Source organism: Triturus cristatus, chromosome 7 (assembly GCF_964204655.1).
Source record: "Triturus cristatus chromosome 7, aTriCri1.1, whole genome shotgun sequence".
Lineage (NCBI taxonomy): Eukaryota > Metazoa > Chordata > Amphibia > Caudata > Salamandridae > Triturus > Triturus cristatus.
Genome location: NC_140590.1, coordinates 634,085,513 through 634,109,014, shown reverse-complemented (window position 1 = coordinate 634,109,014; position 23,502 = coordinate 634,085,513). Strand labels below are relative to the sequence as shown.

Sequence of the window (23,502 nt, the reverse complement as noted above, 5' to 3'; positions counted from 1 at the left end):
TATCTGGACCGCACCAAACAGTTCCGGGTGGACGACCAACTCTTTGTTGGCTACGTGGGCACTAAGGAGGGGCGGGCGGTGCACAAGCAAACCATCTCTCGGTGGGTCGTTTTGTGCATCAATCCCTGTTATTCTTTAGCTAAAAAAGAACCTCCTGTAGGGATGAGGGCCCATTCCACTCGGGCCACAGCGGCGACCACTGCCCTGGGCCGGGGAGTTCCCTTGCAGGACGTCTGTCCGGCTGCAACGTGGGCCTCGCTGCACATGTTTGCCAAACACTATTGCCTGGACAGCCAAGTCCGGAGAGGCGGCTTCTTTGGTTGTTCTGTTCTCCAGGACTTTCTGGTGTGATCTTGGTTCGCAGACCCACCACCGGGGTTGGTATTGCTGGGGTATCTATTCTATGGTGAGGAATCCAACTAACATGTTTCTTTCAGATGAACAAGTTACTTACCTTCGGTAACGATATATCTGTAAGAAACATTAGTTATGTATATTCCTCACCGACCCACCCATCCTCCCCGTTCTGCGAACCGATATCTAGGGTTGAGGTCATCCCTTTCAGGGCCCTAGAATTTTTTGGCACCAGTGTCGGTCTCTTGCATGGCTCTGCGTTCCTGGCGCGTAAAGCTATGTACAAGAACTGACGTCCGCGCGCGAGGGCGGCGTCTAAGTATTCCGTCATCCCGGCGATCACGACGCCGACGACGGACGCTGAGCCGCAGACGACGCCTAGCGACACGCAAGTGTATTGCTGATATAAAATCTTTCCGGATCCAGCCTGACGCCTGGGGATATTCTAAGGTGAGGAATCTAACTAACTAATGTTTCTTACAGATATATCGTTACCGAAGGTAAGTAACTTGTTCATTAAGGCCTGTTATTCCTTGGCTAAGAAGGATCCTCCTGTGGGGCTGAGGGCCCATTCCACTCGGGCCACAGCGGCTACTACTGCCTTGGGACGGAGAGTCCCTCTGCAGGACATTTGTCCGGCAGCAACGTGGGCCTCATTGCACACGTTTGCCAAGCATTACTGTCTGGACAGCCAAGTCCGGAGAGACGGCTTCTTTGGCCGTTCCGTTCTCCAGGACTTCCTGGTGTGATCTTGGTTCGCAGACCCACCACCGGGGTTGGTATTGCTGGGGTATCTATTCTAAGGTAAGGAATCTAACTAACGTGTTTCTTTCAGATGAACAAATTTCTTACCTTCGGTAACGATATATCTGTAAGAAACATTAGTTAGATTCCTTACCGCCTCACCCATCCTCCCCGTTCTGCGAACTGATATCTAGGGTTAAGGTCAGCCCTTTCAGGTCCCTAGTTTCAGGGCACCAGTGTCGGTTTCTTGCATGGCTCTGCGTTCCTGGCGCGGAAAGCTATGTACAGAACTGACGTCAGCGCGCGATAGCGGCGTCTAAGTATTCCGTCATCCCGGCGATCACGACGCCGACGACGGACGCAGAGTCGCAGACGATGCCTGCTGACGTGCAAGGGTACTGCTGACGAAAAATCTTTCCGGATCCAGCCTGACGCCTGGGAATATTCTAAGGTAAGGAATCTAACTAATGTTTCTCACAGCTATATCGTTACCGAAGGTAAGTAACTTGTTCGTCAGGGTGAGTGGAAGCATGAATGTTTCTAAATTCATGTTTGAAAGCTATCACTTTTCAAAAATACTTCTCAATGCACTGCTATAACCTGATGTACTAAGGTGAAACGGTTCTGCGACTAAATGAAATGCACTTTTTGAATTTACTTTATCATATTTTACACGTTTGCAGCAAGATGTAATTAACATTTAAAGAAATGCTTTTTAAGTTTAGTGGAGTTGAGTAAACAGCATCCCAGTGCTTCTTGGTACCAGGTGGCTATATGTAAAGGTCAGGCGGGCCGCAAGCGGGCCCCGGGCCAGACTTGAGTGTCACTGTAGTGGAGTACACCAAAATGTTGATTATTTCTGGATTTAATGAAAAACATCTGCCTGATTATATAATTTTATTACATATTCTCTATAGTGTCCTCTTTCTTGAGGATCGATCTTTGGGAAGGATCTCAATAACAATCTCAGTAACAACATTGACCAGTGGCAAGGGTGGCCTTGCGTAACTTGTGACAGGAACAGAGTATTGTCCTAAACTTCACATTGGCACTAAAAGGTGTGATCTAAACCAATAATTGTGTGATTAGCTCCTCCCACCTCAACCACAGTTAACTGATTAAGTGTTTTATAATATTTTCATTCGTCAAAGTGCTAATAAGAAATAAAGCTGTAGAAAATATGATTTTATTTAAGAAGCCTGCCCCTTTGTGTTGGTTAGTGACTATTAGTCTGGGTCGTTTTGCTTTAATAACAATGTTTCTTAATTATTTTTAAGATCTTGCAACGATGGAAGAAAGGATATTAAAGCGCTACTATAAGAAGCTCACGGAGTTTGTTGCAGATATGACCAAAATTTTTGATAACTGTCGATACTACAATGCTAACGACTCCACTTTTTACCAATGTGCAGAGGTTCTTGAAGGATTTTTTGTACAGAAGTTAAAAGCATTTAAAGCAAGCAGGTAAGCAAAATGTTTTCCTCATGTTGAATACCATGGTTATCTCTGTCAGACAGGTGTATTGTTGCAGACCACACAAAACAAACCTGTTTGAAATGCATTTAATGTATGTCTTTAAATGGGCTAACACAGCACACATGCGTCACATTATTTGAAATATATATAGTGTTTTTATTTTGTTACTCACTTTTTATTTAAACATCTGATAGAGACTTCTAGCTGTAGATTGCTTATCTTAGAACTATCCCCAGGCATCAGACTGTATCCGGAATTTTTTCATGCACAGTACCCATGCGCTAGTAGGTGGCATCACTCGGCTCAGTGAGGCTTTGTTGGTGTCATCTGTGCCAGAAGTGACGTGCATGGCGCCTATATAGGCATCACCCCTGCACATTGACATCAGTTGTTTTCGTTCTACACCAGTCATCGCAGTTCTAGAGAAGAGCTACCCCCATTCACTTTTTGGCTGACCTTTTTTCGACCCTTTTGTTGAAGGCCTTTAAAACATTGTATCCTGGTGGGGCAGGGATGTCCACGAGGAAGGCAGGTTTCTAACCCTGTGGCGCCCGTCACCAGCAAATATCGGTGATCGATCCACAGCTCGTCTGCAGTTGGTGCCTCGAACGCAACCACGACACCAAGACCTACGTCGATTGTCGCGCCATGCACCCCAAGGCCGTGAGGGAGCAGTCTTTCAAGCTCCTTGCTACACGACAGGGGATTGTCTCGATCCCAGTGGAGAGGAAGGTCCCGGGATCGGTCGCAAAGCCATTCCAAACACTCGTCATTAAAGTCGTCTGGTGTTGGGGGACGTCCCAAAAGCATAAGAAGTTAAAGAGGTCTTCAACTTTGACGCATCATTCAAAATCATCCAACAAGACAAGGGAACATCAGCATTCGAGGCCTGGCTCAGCCATTGAACCTGTGCCAGGGCCATCTTCGCGTCTCCTAGAGTTTCGTGTAGCCGGAGCGACAAACCCCCAACACAATGAGTTTTATGAGGACATGGTCTGGTTTTCTGTCAGTGGGCTTGCCCTGGTGACTTTCGAGCCCCTTGGATCCATGGACGGATCCAGACCAACGCCCGTCAAACCATCTTGACCTTTCCCGGCGCCAGCTCCATTGCCGACATCCCTGATGCTGTCCCCCTACTCATCCCGACTTCAACACGAAGCTGGATAGGTGTTGTCTGACTCCGGCGCCGACTGGAGGCATTCCTTCCAGGCCGGAGTCTGTGCTCTATTCCCTGTAGGCTAGGACTTGGTGATAATTGGCAGGGGCCACTGGACCCTGATGAATACCAGCCCCTAGATCTCACCGAGTACACCTGCTGTGAGGATTTGATGAATGCCATTGGTGTATACACCTCCCCAGATACTGGCTTGGTCTCTCCTCCTACAGTGGCTATGGAGGAGAGAACCTCATTTGTTATAGTGGTGTTGAGGAGGATGGCGAGGTACTGGACCTTTAGCTACCCTCTGTGGCGGTCATGACGAATGTCAGTGGGAGTTACCCCATCCACACTGCTTCTCCCGTTTAATTAAGCGCTCACGGGCGTCATACTCAGTGCCTGGTATAAGCCCTGCAAAGAGGCTTCTGTGAATAGGACAATTGCCCGCTGCCATTGCCCAGCTCAAGGGGACTTCCTCACCCAGCACCCTACTCCGGAGAACTTGGTGGTCCAAGTCTGCACTTCCAGAGTTAATCCTGGTGCATTCCATACCACTCCACCGGACAGGGATTCCAAGAGGCTGGATACCTTGTGAAAGACTGTTTTCTTCTGCCTGCCTAGCACTGAGGTCAGTGAACACTGCATGCCTTTTGGGCCAATACTCCATTCACTCTGACTGTTGCGCAGGTGCTGCCTATGGTCTCCGAGGAGGCCTGAGTCATACTCTCCCAAGTTTTTTGCTGGTGGAAGAGAGGCAGCTAAGTTTGCCGTACGCTGTGGGCTGAATACGACTGACAAACTAGGCAGAGCAGTTTCATAGTCTGTGGCTCTTAGGTGCCATTCCTGGTTGAGGACTACTGGCTTTTCAGGGGATGTAGAGGCCTTGCTCATGGATATGCCCTTCAATGGTTCCGATCTCTTCGAAGACGAGGAGGGCTCAGTGCTGGAGCGCTTCAAGGACAGCACGGCTCCGGCCTGGTTCTTGGACCCAAACCAACCCCAGTCCACCTTTCACTCCTTACATGGCTCTACCTGCCCAGTCACCATGGCCTGCAGACTTCCCAGCCCTTGGCTAGCCGAGAACATGATACCCACAGATCTCTTGGGTGAGGTAGCCTAAGGTTTGGCCAGTCCACCACGCCCACAGCAGACGTAGCCTCCGAGCCTCTTAAGTTTGTCCTCTGACCATCATGGGCATCCAGTGGGAGGCAGGATACACCATCACCTGCACCACTGGCGGTCAATAACACCCGACCACTGGGTTCTCCAGATTGTCCGAAGGGCTACTCCCTCGCCTTTGTGACTACCCCTCCACTCATGCCACTCACTTGTGACAGGCTGACGGAGGACCACATCTCCTTATGCTGCCAGGAAGTGGCACTCTCTTGGCCAAGGAAGTCAATGAGCAAGTGCTGGTATCAGAAGTGGGTCTGGTTTTTATTCCTGCTTCTTTCTGGTACCCAAAAGGAAAGTGTCCCTCTTCCTATTCTAGACCTAACCCCTTCTCAGACGCTTCCATTGAATAGAGCTGTTCTGGACACAGTGCAGTTTAGGGCTTATCTTACGAGCAGCGAGTCCAGGATATTCCGGCTGTGATTCGGTTATTTCAGCTTCAATCCTGGATTTAGATGAGACTGACTGTGAGGCTGGTGGGCCTCATGGCCTCCTGCATCCTGCTTGTGACTCATGCCTACTGGCATATGCGGGCTCTGCAGTGGGACCTGAAGTTCCAGTGCGTGCAGCATCAGGGGAATCTCTCTGACATGTCCCAGATTTGAGTGCACTGCTTGGTATCTGCAGTGGTGGCTGACGAACTGTGATTGGATCAGCGGCAGACCCCTCTCCCTTTCACAACCAGATCGGACAGTTGTGACAGATGCGTCACTCCGGAGCTGTGGTGGCCATCTGGGAGAGCTAGAGATCACAGGACTTTGGTCTCTGGCAGAATCTGGACTTCACATCAACCTCTTGGAGCTCCGAATGATCCGACTGGCATTCAAATCTTTTCTGCGCTCCATCAAGGGAAAGCTAATGCAAGTGTTCATGGACAACACCACCTCCTTGTGGTACTTCAACAAACAGGGCAGGGTAGGGTCATGGTCCCTCTGTCCAGAGGCCCTATCTCTCTATACATGGCTGGAACGTCGGGGCATTTCTCTGGGGGTTCAGCACCTGGCAGACTAACTCAGCCGAAGATGCCTAGTTGATCAAGAATAGTGTCTACAACCGGATGTGGTGCAAGGTCTTTTTCAGCAGTGGGGAGAGCTTTGGTTAGATCTGTTTGCCACCGCCCAGAACACACATCAGCAGTTCTGCACAATGTAGTTTCCAAGGTGGCTCTCGCTTAGAGACGCTTTTCATCTCCAGTGGAGTTTCAGCCTCCTGTATGCCTTTCCGCCCATACCACTTCTGCCCAGAGCTCTCAAGATGATCAGGAGCGACCAAGCTTAACAACTGTACTCAACGAGTCTGGTATCCCCAGCTGTTGAGCATGTTAATTGATTCTCTGATCAGTCTGACTCTTTGGGAGAATCTCCTGTTGCAGCAGCAGGAAAGGGTTCTCAATCCGAATCTCTCAACGCTACGCTTTCATGCGAGGAGATTGAGCGGCAACAGTTGACCGCTTTTGACCTTCCACCCGAAGTCTGTAATGTTATCTTGGCAGCTCGGCGTCCCTCCACCAAGACTGTTGGAGCATATTTGTGGCATGCTGCACACCCATACAGGTTGACCCTATAGCTGCACCCTTTTCCAAGTTATTTTGTTTTTCCTTACCCTGGCCCCGCAGGGCTCTGCATTGGGCACGTTGAAGGGTTATTTACCTGCCATCGCCGCTTTCCTGCGTCAGATCAACCTTTCCTCTTCAAGTCACCTATTGTAAATAGGTTCCTTAACAGTCTGCAGCATTTTCCTTCAGCTCCCTTTGTTATGCCGCAAATTGGACCTTAAATTGGTTCTCACCTTTCCAATTTATGCTCCCTTTGAACTGCTTCATACCTACCCTCTTAGGCTTCTCACCATCAAGACAGCCTTTCTAGTGGCAATTACATCTGCCAGAAGCGTCAGTGAACTGCAGGCACTGTCATCTCAGCCTCTATACATCTTTCTTCCCAGGCACACCAGTCTTTAGAACTTAAGCATCCTTCTTGTCAAAGGTAGTCACCCTGTTCCTCGTAGGCCAGTCCATCACTTTGCCTACATTTTACGCTCCGCCTCATCCCTCTGTGGAAGAAGAGAGACTTCACCGGTTAAACCCAAAAAGAGCGCTATCGTTCTCTCTTGACCGCACAAAACCGTTCCGGGTGGATGTTCAACTCTTTTATGGGGTATGTCAGAGCCAAGAACGGGATGGTCGTGCAGAAATGAACCATCTCCGGATGGATTACACTCTGCCTTAAGATTTGCTATGCATGGGCATTAGTGGATGACTTCTCATAAAGCTCAGTAGGCGAGACAACAGTGTGGTTGAGAACCTCTCAATCTGGAGGGACCTCTGTGATACACTCCAAGGCCACTGTGGCCTCTTCTGATAACAAAAGCATGGCCGATAATGGGAATGATGGTCTGCAGGCGGCCCCGTAGGAGGACTCCAATTTGGGCGGAGGTGGCTCATATTGGAGTGCCTATGTGCGGAGGGTGTCAGTATTCTGGTTGGGCTCTCAGAAATTGTTTACAGGATGATTGCCTCTTGATGTACTTTCCCCGTAATATGCCCGCTATATTGCATGTCTTATAGTCTAACTACTGCTGTATGTTTGTTTGATATAAAACTGAAAAATAAAGGTTTTTAAAGAAAGAAAAAGATCTGCTATGCTTTGGCTAAGAAGCAGCACCCAGAGAGTTTGCCTGCTCATTCCACTTGAGTAAAGCTGTGACCACTGCATTAGCATAGGGAGTTCCGGTCCCAGACATTGGTCAGGAAGCAACGAGGGCCTCACTCCACACGTTCACAACGCACTACTGCTTGGACAGTCAGGTCCGACGGGCCGGCACTTTGACCGTTCGTTCCTGCAGGACTTTCTAGTATAAATCTGGTTCACAGACCCTCCTCCGGGGAGTTATTGCTTGGGTATCTTGAAGATAAGGAATCTGCAACTAGAAGTCTCTATAAGATGAACAAGTTACTTATCTTTGGTAACGACTTATCTGGGAGAGACTCTATCTAGTCACAGATTCCTCACTGACTCACCCATCCTCCCCACTCTGCCAACAGATTTATAGTTACAGGGCTATTCCCTCATCCGGGCCCTAGTTCCACACACCACTGGTCAGTGTTCTTCATGCCTCTGTGCCCCTGGCATGGAAAGTCGCTAAAAGAATTTGACATCCGTGCGATGGAGTGGTGCCTATATAGGAACCGCACAAGTCACTTCTGGCACGGCCGATGGCGCCACGTGGATCTGAATGATGCCACCTACGTGCATGTAGGGGTACTGCTCACAAAAAAAATCCCGATCTAGTCTGATGCCTGTGGATAATTCTAAGGTATGTAATCTGCGGCTAGATAGCCTCTACCAGATAAGGCATTACCGAAGGTAAGTAACTTGTTTGTTTGTTACAACTTTGTGAAATAGTTGGGCTGGACATAAAAATACCTGACATTATTTTAAAGGTGATGCCCAAATAATTTTTTTCCTATATTCTGACCATACAGAAATTAAAGCCATCCAACAACTGACCCTATTTTTATCACAGCAGTCAGTCCTTTCAAGTTTTGGGTTTTGGATGGTCTCCTCCTGTCTGATTGGTTCTTCAGGTACTGAATCTCCTTGGATAGCAAAGGTGGGTGGTGGAATGAATCTTCCTCTCCCTATTCACGCCATCCCAACCCCACCCTTGCTCCCTTCTTCATTCCTTAAAGCCTAGTTCCTTAATACCTGTATTTATTTGTTCACACTTTTGGATTTATGGTTAGAGCTTTGCTATTATGGGCTGGTAGAAAGATTCTGCAAGGTAGTAGTCAAAATGTTAGTTTCACCGCTGGGCTCTTGAGAAACAAATATACTGACATTGAATTTCAGTGTTCTGTTTTAGTTTATTTCTTACACTTCTTTTTGGTCAAAGTAGCCTCTTTGAATACATTTGAAGGTACATGTCACTAATAAAAAAGTATGCAGTGAAACTTAATTTAAATCTTACAGTCAGAACCAGCTCCTCCGTGAAATTTGAACTTTGATTTCACCCTCAGTTGCAAGCCCTTTAAAGAAACTTTCTTTGTGGCATTCTGTTCAGTGCACCATTGCTTCTTGGCTAGGTTTGCGCTTTAGAGTCATCTGTTGTTGTGAAAGGTCTTAGCTTGAAATAACATTCACTGAATACTCCTAATAATGTTTTCTGCAAAAAAAAAAAAATAAGGTCTCTTAAACAGTACCTTCATTTACTCCTGCCGTACTTGTGGGATTTCATTTAAATCAGGGAATGGGTCTTTCTGTTCCATGCTAGACTCAGTTCTACAAGCAGATGAAGCTCCTTGTAATTTGTCTAAATGTTAACTTGCCTCTTTCGTCAACCACCGTACATTTGCTGTCTTGGTATCTCAGTATTGCAGAATACTTTTCATCCCTGTTTTCTCCTTTTGTCGCTGTTTTCCTGTCTTTCTCTTCTCCTTTCTCCCTTCTTGGTCTTGCCTTCAGTCGAAAGCTGATGATGAAAAGTAAGTGCAGATGCCCACCACCTGTATTCACTAACATAAATAAAGTACAGGATTCACTGCAGACAATAAGGTTGCAGAAGCTACTCAAGGATAGATGCTTCTGTAGGTCTTCACTTCAGTCTTAATGAGAATGTTTCATTTTGAGAAGTTTTCTTCCAGTCCTGCTCTGTCTGCAGGAAGTGTTTGGCGACGTGTGAAGGAAGAAAGAACAAGGTATAGGAGTATTAAAATATCCAGGTAGTTCTACCACCTGGCAGTGTTCAGTTTTTTAGCCATAAATGAGAGCAAACTGCATCGCCACAATGTCCACCTCAACTATCAACCCTTCATTTCCCATCAGTGAGGCCATGTTGTCTTTTTCCATTCATAATCAGTGGATTGCTTGAAACATTTGATCCCTTAGAGTTGAGATCATGGAGTTTAACAAAGTGTCAGTCAATGATGCAGACTGCCAACTCTGGTATGCTTGTTTAAGGGAGTCTAGCCCTGCTAGGACCATTTCCTGCAGCAGTTTGAAAAGCCAGAAATTAGGGAAGTTGGAAGAGTTCTGATTTCAAACGTCCTTGACATTCCTACTAGTTCTTTCACAATAGTCGTAGCTAAATATCCATTGTAGTGACATTGCTCTTGGTAGATTGGTGGATTGACATTTCTCTCAAAATAACCAGGTGCAAGCTAGGTCTCCTATTCTTCATATTGTATCAAGTTGTTTTACGCATTGTGATACTTGCCTTTTTCTAAGGATATTAATTTGAGAATGATCCCATTCTACAGAAGTCTGGCAACTGTAGTGCCTGAGATGTCATTTGCTTTCAATGTCTATTGGTTTGCGGGAATAGTGTTAGTCTTCATTTTTTATCTTATGATTAGTGCAACTATTCTTAAGTGTTTCGAGATGAGACAAATCACTGGCATTGCTTTCTAACCATGCGTTACAGATGAGAACTGTATGTTAATTACCAGGTGCATAAGGTAGGGCAGTAGAATGTGTTTTCACAAGAGAAGGCTCATACTGAACTGTTTCTGCCTTCAATGTAGTCTGATTTGTCAAAAGTGCTTCTACCTACACATATGAATCTAGTTCGCTGGCTGATAGGTCTGTTGTGGTTGTGATTGCTATTGCGTATTGTGCTTTGAAACAGCCAGCCAAAGGTGGTATTTGTATAGAGCTTTTCTGTGCCTGATGAGGAATTCAAAGTGATGTGTTTGGTGGCAGAGGGCTTCTTTCAGGAGGTTAAAACCTGACAGCTAGCTAACATTCTGTCCACTGTTTCCTAGTTCTCTTTCATAAAAGTGTCTGAGCCTGGAATAGATGCCAGGAAAGGGTAAGTGGATTTATGTGGATGTGGAAAGCTTTCACATGGTTACTGCATTCTCCCGAGTCTCTTGGACACATCAGCCTCTAATTCAAACACAGGATTTATTCAATTGGCACCCATTTCTGATAGAGACTTCTACAGATTCCGCACCTTTTGAATATTTCTCAAGGCATTAGACTGGATCTGGATTTTTTTTCCGACAGTACCCCTGCATGCCGGCAGGTGGTGCCGGAGGCTCTGTATCTGTCCCGCAACAGATGTGACATGCGCTGACCTATGTTAAGTGGCACACATGGGCTAACATTAGTTCCTTTCTTTCCGTGCCAACAGATGCGGATCCTTTACTGTCCCTCATCTCATTGATACTTTAAATTCTCAAAATTCTTCAGTGTGCAAGGGAACTGTCCCCTCCCAAGCCTACAGGGTTTAAACCTGGTGGGCAGTGCCACAAACAAATTTCTGTGAATGGCTCACATGCCTGTGGTGCCTAGGGGTCTGATCGCAAAATGTAAGGCCTGCAGTGATTGCACTTTCATGCACCACAAAGCCATTGAAGATCGGGAAGCAAATCACCACAAGTCCCTGCGCTGGGATCACTCAATCGCTCCCGTGGCCGGTCTTCATGCTATAAGTCCTCAGGGAGGTCCGAGAAGTCTATGTGGAACTTGACCCCGTCCTACCACTCTCAGCCCCCCTAGAAGGCACAAGGGTGTTATCTTGCCTCCATGTCGTGCTTCTGAACTCTGTCTACTTCAGAGTTGATTGTCACCCAGCTATCTGTTGCAACCGGATTATCCAGGTATGTCGGTGGCACCACAGCAAATCAAGGAATCCCACAATAATATGGTGCAGAGACAGAATATTGAATAAAAAGTATCGAATTGCACAAATATTGTGGGTCAGGAATATCGATTTAAGGTAAGTAATATCGATTTAAAGGATTTCGAAGTATTTAATATTGTTTGCAAAAATATAGTTACAAATATCGATTTTTTTTATTAATGTTATGTATTGTAGTATATATTTTATATGTGTGATGTACGTTTTTTTGTATAGGAATTGTTTGTATGTTTATTATATGTGTTAACATTTTAGTAGTTTTTAATTTTTTTTATTTGAATTTTGCATTCTTAGTTCCGTAGCGGGTTGTGAGTTTATAGGGGAATAGGGTGGGAAGTCATTTAATTATGTTACATTTATTGAATAATTTTGATTTATTCATATTTGTTTAATTGAGATGTTAGTGTAAAATGTGTAAATTGATTTATTAATTATTTAATAATTAGTTGTTCATTTATTTTAATTAATTAATTGGCAATTGGTAATTGTATAATTAATTTTAGGTGTATGTTGTGGTGTTTATAGGTGAGAAGGGTGGGAGTAATTTATTTTTAATTGAATTAATAATTAGTTAATTTTAATTAATTAGTAATTGATGGTAATTGTGTAATTAATTTTAGGTGTGTGTTGTGGTGTTTATAGGTGTAAAGGGTGGGAAGCAATTTATTTTTTATTGATGAATTAATTAGATAATTTAAATGAATTAATTAGTAATTAATTATGGTACTTTTGTAATTAATTTAAGGTGTGTGTTGTGGATATTATATTGTTAAAGGATGTGTACTCAATGTTTTTTTATAAATAATGTTTAAATTCATTATGTTAATTATGGAAATAAATAAAAATGTGGGTCTTTTTTATTGATGTGGTGTTATAGGGTAGGAAATAAAATAAATACATTTGTTTTAAATAATTTCTTAAATATTTGCTCCTTTTAAATAAGTATTGTTTATAAATATATTTATTAATTTATTTATATAATTGTACCTTTTTGTTATATGTAGTTAATATTGTAATATGTGTTCTTTTTATGTTTAATATATTTAATCGAATATGTTTAAAATATTGTTTATTTATTTTTAAGATTATTTAATTTTTTCAATTTTTTAAATATTAGTAGTTTTTGTTTCTCTGCTATCCAACACTTTCCCTACTGTTGCACTCATTGGAGAGGGAATAGTAATTTTTCCCCTCCGCTATCCAGCACTTTCCCTATTGTTGCACTTACTGGAGTGGGAATAGTCATTTTTACCCCTATGCTATCCAACACTTTACCTACTGTTGTATTCACTGGAGTTGGAATAGTAAATTTAATTATTCCGCTATCCAACATTTTCCCTACTGTTGTATTTATTGTATTGCGAAATGTACGTTTTAATTATTTTAATAGTTTAATGTTTTAATCAATTATAGAATGTTTTTTTACATTTTAAATTATTGATATATGTATATATTTCATTTTTATATAATTTATAAGTTTAAAAATTAAACAAAGATGCAGTTCATAAGTATTTTAAAGTAAATATATGTATATGTATAAATTATGTTTGTGTTTATATTTTTTAAATTAAGTTTCTTTTTTATATTTTGTTAAAATGTTTATTAAATGTAATGTATTTTGTTAGATAATATTAATATTTTATATATTTAATATATATTATTGTATTTATATTTTGTAATTGATATTTTTTACATCGATATTTTTAACTTGGATATTTTTGATTCAATATTTTTGTACTTACCTGTTTAAGTATAGGGAGTCGATATTTTTACATTCTATATGTTTTCATCAATATTTTTGTCATGTATATTTTTGCTATCAATATTTTGTCAGTGAGCCATGGTGCATCTTACTGGCATGTTACTGGCTCCCTCTGGCGTGCCTGTAGGTCCCAAGGAGCCAAGAGGTCTCATCTGGGCTGCCGCCTGCAATTTTCCCTCTGGGTCATATGTGCCCTCTGTATCTGCTCAGGGCTAAGGACCGACTTCGGTACTGATACCCTCTCCGGTGCCAGAACCCACACCAGAACGTGATCCACCGATGCCGTTGATTGCAGATGATGACAAACAACCCGTAGTGGTGTCCGACGCCGGCCTGACCTCGTTCAAGGCCACCCACTCCTTTCTGAGCCGCAACCCTTTTATCATCCTTCTGACTTGGACACAGTGCCTATGCCTCCTGGTAGGGCTCAGTTTCTAAGTGAACCTTTCCGCACAGACTCAAACAATGGAGGCTATTCTGCTGGAGATTAGATGACCCCAGCCGTACTCCGAAGAATACTAATATGAGGATCTCCAGTACGCCAGTGGTTTGGATACCTCACCAGACACTGGCCTAGTTTCTCCCTCAGGACCTGTCACAAAAGAAAGATCCCGGCTGACATTTTTAGAGGTGATTATAAGAAATTCGAGTATAAATGGGGCCCTTGGTTACATACCTGTCCCGCGGCTTACCCTCAGCGGTGTGCCCTGCCTACCTGCAGGCTATGCACCTCTTTCAACTCTAGACCCTCCACTTAGTGCTAGGGCGCATAGTATCCCCTCCAAGGCAGGCTATAGTATGCCTCGCGTTGCTTTATTTGTTCAACGTATCCGAGGAATCCACTATGAAGTTTGGAGCGCTCACCACCAGGGGAGGGGGAGGGCGGGTAGAGTTGGGTATTTCTTCTTGTTTTCTTGTTTTGTTGTTGGTTCAAATCTGTGGGACTCCCACTGTTTTATGTTATTAAAATTCCAGCATTTTTCCTTATGTCGGTGTGGGGAGTGTCGGGACCTCTTGATATGAGAAACTGGACTGTAATTAGCTGACCGTTTTGTTTCGAGGTCTAGTGCACTCTCCTATGCCCATGTTGTGATATTTACTTATGATGCTGAATAAAAGGACTTTTGACAAAAAAAATAAAGAAAGATCCTTCTTCGCTATGGTTATGCAATGGAGATCCTTGATCTTCACAGTCAGAAGGTTAAAATCAGTGTTCTGACGGAGGTGTTGTAGCCTGGCCAGTTGAGTTCTGAGCCTCTTGTCCCTTTTAATAAGTCTCTCACAGATACTGTCTTGGGTACCTGGGACAAACCGTTTTCATGCCCGTCTGTACATTGCCAGATGCTATCGTCCTGCTCCAGGTGACCCTGCTTCTGTCACTCAGCACCCCTCTCCTCAAAGCCCTGCAGGCTTCGGCCACAAGGGTGAACCAAACTCCTTTCCCACTTACTCCGCACATCAGGGAATCAAAGAGGATAGAGACTGCCTTTTAGGTTGCTATTGTCACGCCTTGTGGGACTTAGTGGCCCAAATGTTGCCCGTGGTTCCGGAAGAAGCCCGGACCATTCTTTCTCAGGCCATGGAAGATGGTCGTGAAGCAAAGTTTACCATCAGCTACAGACTTTACACTAGGGCCATTGGTACTAGTGTAACCATTCAGATACATCCATACATGCAATCCACCGGATTTTCGGGAGACGTTCAATTTCTGTTGGCTTGGGGATGAAGCCAACTTAACCCCTTAAGTTCTACAAAGATAGCATGACTACAAGTACGGTACGCTCCCTGGACATTTCTGTCTCCGCCACCTCAGCATTTTTGCTACCTCTGGTAGAGGCAACCAATATTGTCAGTAGCAGAGCAGCTACTGATGTACTAGACTTTACACATCATTTTCGTGGCCTTGGCATCCATCAGAGAGTGCAACAAGGGACAAAGGGAAGCCCAACTGCCACACCTCCAACTGATGCTTCCTTCAAGCTTCTTTAGCGTGCCCTTGTCAGCACACAGCCATACTGTTGGAGGCAGGACCTAATATTTTCTGCCAGGATTGCAGGACATCTTCGGACAAGTAGGTCCTGTGAATTGTTCTGCTAGATTATGCTTTGCTATTTCTTGGAAGCCCGAGGCACCGACCACCATCCTCAGAATGGCTGACAAAGACCATCAGAAAGACTAGGCTCTTTTAGCCAAGGGAACTATAGAGTGGGTCCCTGAGCTAGAAGTCTGTTGTGGTTGTTATTCCCGTTACTTCCTGGTGCCAAAAAAGGACAGATCCTTCACCCCATATTAGACCGTTGCCCTCTCATGCCTTTACAAAAAAGGACAAGTTCAAGATGCTCGCCCTGGCCCAGGTTTAGTCTGTACTCGACCATGGAGACTGGAAGGTAACGCTGGACCTGCAGGATGCTTATTTTATTATCCGCACCCTGCAGGCTGATAGGAATTACTTGTGGTTCTCAGTGCTTGTGGTCACAAGCATTTTCAGTACTCTGTGCTTCCCTTTGGCCTTACCAGTGCTGCTCGGGTGTTCAAGAAAGTGATGGTGGTTGCAGAACATCTTCGTAAGTCAGGATCCTAGTCTTTCCCTACCTCGACGACTAGAAGTTGAAGGCAGGCTCTGCCCAGGCAGTTCTCAACCCCCTCCAGACTACGGTGAACCTCCTGTCATCCTTGGGGTTCACTCTCAACATGCCAAAATCACACCCGACTCCTTCTCAGACACTCCTTTTCATTTAAGCCATTCTGGACATTTTTTACTTTTGTTCCTTTTCCTCTGAAAGCAGAGTCCAGGACATTCAGGTTATGATCCCGATCTTTGAGGCCGCTGGGACTGATGATGTCCTGCATCCTACTGATCAAATACAACAGTGGCATATGAGGCTCTGCAATGGGATCTGAAGTCTCAGTGGGCCCAACATCAAAGGGATCTCTCCGACCACGTCTAGATTTTGGAGAGGCTGCAAAAGATCTACAGTGGTGGTTACTGGACCGTGATTGAGTCAGCAGCAGATCCACACCTGATATTGGTGACTGATGCATCACTTCTGGGTGGGGAAGCCACGTGGGAAAGGTGGAGATAAGAGGTCTCCGGTGGAGTCCTGGATCCATATCAACCTTATCGAGCTGAGGGCCATCGCTTGGCTTTCTTCCATCCATCTAGGGGAGGCTGGTACATGTGGTTATGGACAACACCACCGCCATGTGGTATTACAACAAACAGGACGAGTGGAATCCTGGGCCATGTGCCAGGAGGCACTACGCTTCTGGAAATGACTGGACCATCAATGGATGGCCCTGATGATGAACTGCCTTGCAGGATCTTTGAATACCAGGACGGACAAGCTCAGCGGTTGAAACCTATCCGACCACGAGTGGCAGTTGCACCCGGAGGTGGTGCAAGGTCTCTTCTTCAAATAGAGAGAAACTTGGCTATATCTAATCTTCTATGCGTTGGCCAAAAGGTAGCCTCCGGAAGGACTGCAAGCTCATTCCACTAGGGCCAAAGTTGCTACCACTGTATTGGCATGTTGAGCTGCTGTTCTGGACATCTGCCAGGCAGCTGCGTGGGCGTCACTCTATAGGTTCACAAAGCACTACTGTCTGGACAGCCAGGTTTGCTTAGAGTGGCATTTTCCCAATTGGTCCTTGTGTGAACTCATTTCAGAGTGCCATAGAGCGCACTAGAGTTACTGGTGATTGAGGCCTTGGATCCAGACTTACTATGGATCCTACTCATTTAGGCCAAGTACCCCTTTGCATTAGACTCTCAGTGGTAGCGGTGAACAAGCAGTCAAAGGCTTAGTAAACACGGCTCAACCTTTTCTCAGTAACGTCAGTAAATCAATGTCTAGTCAAATATTTGCCTTTAGATATTAAAGTATTTTATTTCTCTACACATCCAAAGCATATTCGTAAGCAACAACACAATCCCCATGAGGTCAAGACTCTAGTATTTATTTGGCAAATCCCTGTCCCACCCTCCTCCATGCAGTGTGATTGGGATTATTCCCTAGTCAGTGAGACCCCAGGGCCCGAGAGGCCCGGTTCGAGTGTTACCCGCTCCAGCAGCACGGAAAAGTACAGCATTTCAGTAGGTGCCCTGACAGCGGGCACTTTAGCTCTGGTCCTGTTTGGAGGAGTCGGGCTGCTTGCAGTACATGCAGCATCACCTGGCAGGCACTCTTTCCCGATCAGTGCTGCTGGCCTCAACAGTGATCGGAGGTGCGCCTAACTTCCATCAGCACTGTAAGTTCAATTTCCCCGCACGGGGGAATGGATTGATCTGTGTGCTCCCAGACAGAGCAAAGTCCTCACTGTGTCCTCTGCCTTCCTTGGGGTCGGTCAGTGGGCTGGTCTCCAAAACAGGTTGCAGCTTCAATTTTTCTGGATGACAGCCGACCTTTGGCAAAACTCAGTACCAGAAACACCCCATCTGGCTTACGGGTACTTGCGGACAAAGTGTGGACTTCTCCAGTGTGATTGCCAACACCACGGCGGCTCCTCCTGACATACGGGGCCGCCATCAAGGCTCACACAAGTCTCGATGCATGGCTCAGTCCACAGTGGCCCTCTCCTGGTATACAGGGGTCACCAAATCACTTCTGCACACGGGGAATGGCCCAATAGGTGCACAGGCATCTCCTCAAACTTCGCACCGGGAGTCCTCTCGATAGGACTCCCTACTGGACTTTGCTCCCTCCAACGCTCTCCTCTTCCTCACAGGGCACACTAGTCTTGGCAAACAGACAGGCACCGGTGCTCCAGGTTACAGAGCAGGTGGTCTTGGTTTCCCTGGGTAATGTCCCCTCACCCAGCAGGAAGACTAGCAGCCTTTGGCACCTGGTCCTGGTCTCAAGCAGAAGCCTTGCAGAGCTTCTTTCTCACACAGGCCTTGCATGGCAGATGACACACTTTGGGGTTTCAAGCTCCCCTTCTTATAGTTCATTTGTAGACACCAATTGTGATTTAGGGTCTGGGTCATTAAAGGTTTATGTTTGGGTTCGGCTTCTTTTGAAATGTACACTTTACTCTCTCCTCTGTCTCTTCTGTCACAGAAGGAGAGAGACTGAGGCTGATAATCCCACAACACAGGCCATAGGAGTGACTAGAGTTCACACCTTGACGTCAGCCGCAGTGATATGTGCATCAAAATGTTAAACCTGGGCTCCCAGTCCTGCTCTTTATGATTTCCTTATCGGCCCATCTCCTTTCTGAGATGTGTCCAGTCCCTTTCCCTGTGATCCTTCGATTAATCAAAGAGTACCATTTAGAAGTGTACAGGGGGTGTCTCTCTCCCTTCCTCCTGTGTGTACTACCGAGCTCACAGGAATGCAGCAATACACAAATCTGTCTGGTGGGATTTCTCTATTCCTCACGTCTTTACCAGGCAGGCCTGAGCTTCCCAAAATGGAACCCCAGGTCCTCCCTGTAATGTGCCATTGTAGGTACACTTTGCATTCTATGTATAGACATAGCACATATACTGTCCAGTACTGTTGCCTCCATGTATTGTACCACCCTAGGCACACGTTCATCCAGCACTCAATCACTCTGTGCGCACTCATCAGTACTGAATCCTTTCTGTATTGTGCTATGGTGTGCTATTCACAAGCACACGCACTGCCAGCATGAACACACATTACGCATGCGCTGCACAACACTTCATCATTCCTGTATTATACAGCTAAAGACTAGTTGCAGATTCCTTACCTTTTGAATTTCCCCCAGGCGTCTGTCTGGATCCGGAGATTTTTCATCAGCAGTATCTCTGCGCGTCGGTAAGCGGCGTCGGTCAGGTCCACGTCCTTCTTTCTTTTTCCACGCCAGCCGAAGGGCAGATCCATAGAGAGCTATCCCTCAGCTGTTTTTTGGCTAACCTTTTTTTGACTTTTGTCGAGAATTTTCTTGGACTCCTGGTGTGTCGAGGATGTCATAGCGCAGGACCTGATTCAAGCCCTGCTGATGTTTGTGACAGATCAACACCTCAGGTGCCTCTGGTGCTTGGAGCACGACCACGACTCAGTCATGCCCTGAATGCCAGGCCATGAATCCGAAGGCTTTGCAGGAGCTGTCCCAAAAGCTGTTGTACGCCTGGCGCTTGGCTCCGCGTCGCTCCCGTTCTCCTTCGAGAGAAAGATCCCAAGAACGGTAGCGGATCCTGCACTCCTTGTCAAAATATTCGGGGCGCTCCGGTAAGCACAAGAAGTCGAAGAAGCATAGGCGTTCTTTGACTTCACCCCGTCTTGTCGGCCGACGCGGAACATGGAGCGTCTTGGCTCTAGGCATGCGTTCTCAGAGCCTCTTTCTGAGACAACTCCACACCACCCTGCTTTTCCAGGAGCCCAATTGGAAAAGTTTGATGAGGCCCTGCACCTCATCTTTGGGCAGCCCAGCTGGAATGCCTTCGGGCCCTGCAAAGTCTGTCGGGGGCCTTAGGCATTTAACATCAGTTGTTCCACCTTGACCTTCCCCGATGGGAGTCCCGGTGGTCACGCTCCAGACGCTGACCGCGCCCTGGATGACCATCGACCCCATCCTCATCCCCGACGTGGACATGGAGCCGGACCAACATCGGTTCCGATGCGGAAGGGACTTTTGTCCCTGTGTTCATCCCTGGAGTTGATTTTGCGCCAGGAGGTGGTGAAGAGGACTGGGAGGGGCAGCTGTACCCTTTGACAGACCAGCTTAAAGACCCCATGGACTGGCAGATGTAACTGGGTGAGGCCAGTGGGTTGGACACTTCCCCTGACACTGGTTTACTTTCTCCCCCTTCCGTGGCTACAGAGGAGGGGGCTTCCTACGTAGTGGTGGTGAGAAGGGCAGCCGAGGTCCTTGGCAACGAGCTCCCTTCGGTGGCAGTCAGACCTAACCTCTTGATAGAGGTGCTTCAGCCTGCGGCTTCTACCTCCGAACTTCTTTTGCCATTCAATGAAGCCCTCACTGATGTCCTTTAGGGCACTTGTTCCAAGCTCAGCACAGAGGCACTTGTAGACTGGACAATCGCCCAACGCCCTGCTCCGGGCAACCCAGCGTTCCTTATACATCATCCTTCCCCTGAGAGTTTGGTTGTCCAAGCGTGCTCTTCCAAAGCCGCATTCCCTTCTGCACCCCCGATAGGGAACTCAAGAAGCTGGACAATCTTGGGAACAGGATGTTTTCTTCCTCCAGCTTAGCATTGCTGTTGGTGAATACTGCTTGCCTCTTGGGCTGATACTCCCATTCCATTTGGGATACGGTTGCGCAGGTGCTGACTCAGTGCCCGGAAGAGGCCCAGTGGCATTCTCTCCCAGGCAGTTGCAGATGGGAGAGATGCCGCAAAATTCACCATTTGTTGTGGACTGGACACCACTGACTCACTGGGCAGAGCTGGCAATCGCCTTTTCGGCGACAAGGCAGACTCGGCGCTTGAGTGCTTCAAGGAATCTCTAGCTACAGCCAGATCCTAGGGCCTCACGGCTACCACATGTCCCTCTCAGTCTGACTTTCAGGGCTACGGAAGGGGTGCCCAGCCACGTCCTGTCCAGACCAGCCACTGAGTCATGCAAACTGTCCAGCCTCTGCGTGGCTGCGGACGGGGGACCCAACATCCTTGCGGGTCAGGGAGCCAGCTGGCAGGTCAGTCCACCCTTTCCCCCTCTGCCGCTGTGTAGGAGGCTGGCTTATTATATGGTGCACACTTATTTAAGTGAAACTCCTTTGACTAATCCAGATAACCCTTATGGTGATTTTATTGGTCTTAGACAACCTTAGAAAGCTCTCTAAGTGGATAGCAGCCTTCAGGCATATCTTGAAGGAGTGTTAATCAGCTTGTTTTACCAGATCTAATCATGTAGTGTAGGTTAAACAAAAAATAACCACACAGTGTATATATAAAAATAGTCCTATTTATTACACAACACTCACTAACACGTTGATATATCTCCTACCCGGAGATATAAACACAAATACACAAGAATACTTCAATTGTAACAGGTAAGTAAGCACATAATACAGTGTTCTCCGGGGGAGAGCAAATCCTATATTACAAAGGTGGAATGCGAGCTGCGACCGAAGTCGGGCGTGGACCAGGAGACTCAGAGGAGCTAGAGACACAGGGACCCACCCAAGGTAAGTACCCAGGAACCCCACGGAGGCTGTGTGGAGAGTGCAAACACAGCTGTGTGTGTCCAGTAGAAGTTAACGGGGAAGTTGCGCTTCCCAGTGGACTCTGAAGAAACCCCGTGGAAGACAGCCATTGGATACCCCAGGAACCAGGATACCTGCACCAGGGAAGCTGAGTGCCTAGGTGCGAATAGGCGTTGGAAACCACTATGGAGGACTTCAGGAAAGATGCCTCTCGAGAAGACTGTGCAAGGGTCCCGTGGAATCCAAGGGTGAGTTCTGGAAGAGGAGAACCTGTAAGCAGAGGGGACAGTGGCTGCCACTCTGAGGCGTCCAGGAGGCACGGAAGAGCCATGCCCACTGATAACAGACGGTTCAGGAGTTGATAGTGACCTTATCACTGCAGCTCTGAGGACCAGGCGATGCTGAGGAAGCAGAGGAGCCGTGCACGAGCTGTACGACGTTGGGAGTCGAGAAACAGCGGGTCGGTGTCCGGCGGGAGCAACAACAAGCCTTGGCAGATGCAACAGGCATGGAAAGCGAAGAAGGAGCAACTTTGAGACCAGCAAGGTCCAAGGGACAAACCGCAAGCAGGAGAGTTAGATCTGGCCCCAAGCAGGGTAGCCCACTGAAGCAGAAGACCCTCAGGAAGACTTTCGGGATGAAGGTGCATGGAATCATACCTTCAACACCGGTAACGGTGTTGGGATATGATTCCGACATGTTTGATACCAAACATGCCCAGGTTCGGCACAGCCAATATATAGTTATCCATTGCGTAATGACACATGGCGACTAAATGTATTAAAATGGCTGACTTCACTTACAAAGCCTGGAGAATCGACTCCGTGGGTTTGTAGGGGGTGTCCTGCTCATGCAGGGCACCCTCACACTTATAACCTAGCACCCAGCCTTCAAAATTGAAAGGCCTGCCTTAGGTGTTACTTATAGGTTTTAAGTGCAGTGGCTTAGATATAAGGAAACATATCTGTTGTAAGTAGTACTGCCAGCTCCAACTTAGGCTGCAATGGCTGGTCTGTAGTGACAGTTTGAGTGGTCTCTCATGGGTGGCATAATACATGCTGCAGCCCATGGGAGAACCCTGGTGTACCTATGCCCTGGGTACCTTAGTACCATATACTAGGGACTTAGAAGGGTACACCAGTATCCAATTTGGAAGATACCAAAGTACTTACCAGTGCCAAATTTAGGGAGAAAGCTCAGTGACTGGGGTCCTGATTAGGAGGATTCCAGTCAGACTAGTAATAAAACGGAATAACACAAGCAAAAATTAAGAGTAACCATAAAAGCAGATCCTAATTTCCTACAGGCAGGTGTTGTGCCCATGACCCCGAGGCGGCCCCGATTGTCGGGGCATGGCGCGAAAGCTTTGCGGGAGTGTTCCCGCAAGTTGTTAGAGGTCCGGCAATCAGTTCCGTGCCCATCGAGGTCCTGATCCCGTGGGAGGTCGAGGGACCGGTCACGGAGCCATCAGCATCGCTCGTCGGAATCGGGGATAGGTAAGTCTAGGCGCCATAAAAAATCAAAGAAGCGACGTCGCTCTTCCTCTACCCCTCACCGGTCGCGGAACACGGTGGAGGGGGCAGGCGGTCACTCCCCTGCGGCTCCGTTGGAGCCTCTGTTGTTGCCTGCGGCCTACCCACCCTTTCCAGGACCGCACGCGACTTCGGACGAGTTGCAGGCCTTCATGTCGGCCTTGCGCCATTTGTTTTCCCCGCCGGATTGCTTCGGAAGGGTTTGCCTCTGTGCCGCCGCCTTTAGCCTCGGCTACACCGGCACCATACCCTGCGGCGCCGCAGGCCCTGGATCCGGCGCCGCCGCTGACACCGGACGGTGCCGAACCAGGACTGGTATCTTACCCTCCCATTCCATTGCTTGGAGGGGAGTTTATCCCATTTCCCAGCGCACCTCGTCCTTACCGGCCTCTTCAACAACCGGTGGACGAAGGGGAGTACTGGGAGGGGTCTGAGGACCTTCTTGCAGCTCAATGCGAGGATGAGCCTGAATGGGAAGGCGATGTGGAGGGTCCAGTAGATCTGGATTTCTCTCCACACCCTGGTACTCTGTCCCCTTC

At 46.9% G+C, this 23,502-nt stretch overlaps 1 protein-coding gene across 5 annotated transcripts in view; it reads left to right on the top strand.

Moving 5' to 3' along the window:
* Positions 1-23,502, top strand: part of BPTF (bromodomain PHD finger transcription factor) — a 1,440,172-nt gene that overhangs the window by 1,387,395 nt on the left and 29,275 nt on the right. For all 5 annotated transcript variants that reach the window (XM_085617259.1, XM_085617261.1, XM_085617262.1 and 2 more), the window contains one exon: positions 2,376-2,562. In XM_085617259.1, the coding sequence (XP_085473385.1) occupies positions 2,376-2,562 (187 nt within the window). The remainder of the gene's footprint in view (positions 1-2,375; positions 2,563-23,502) is intronic.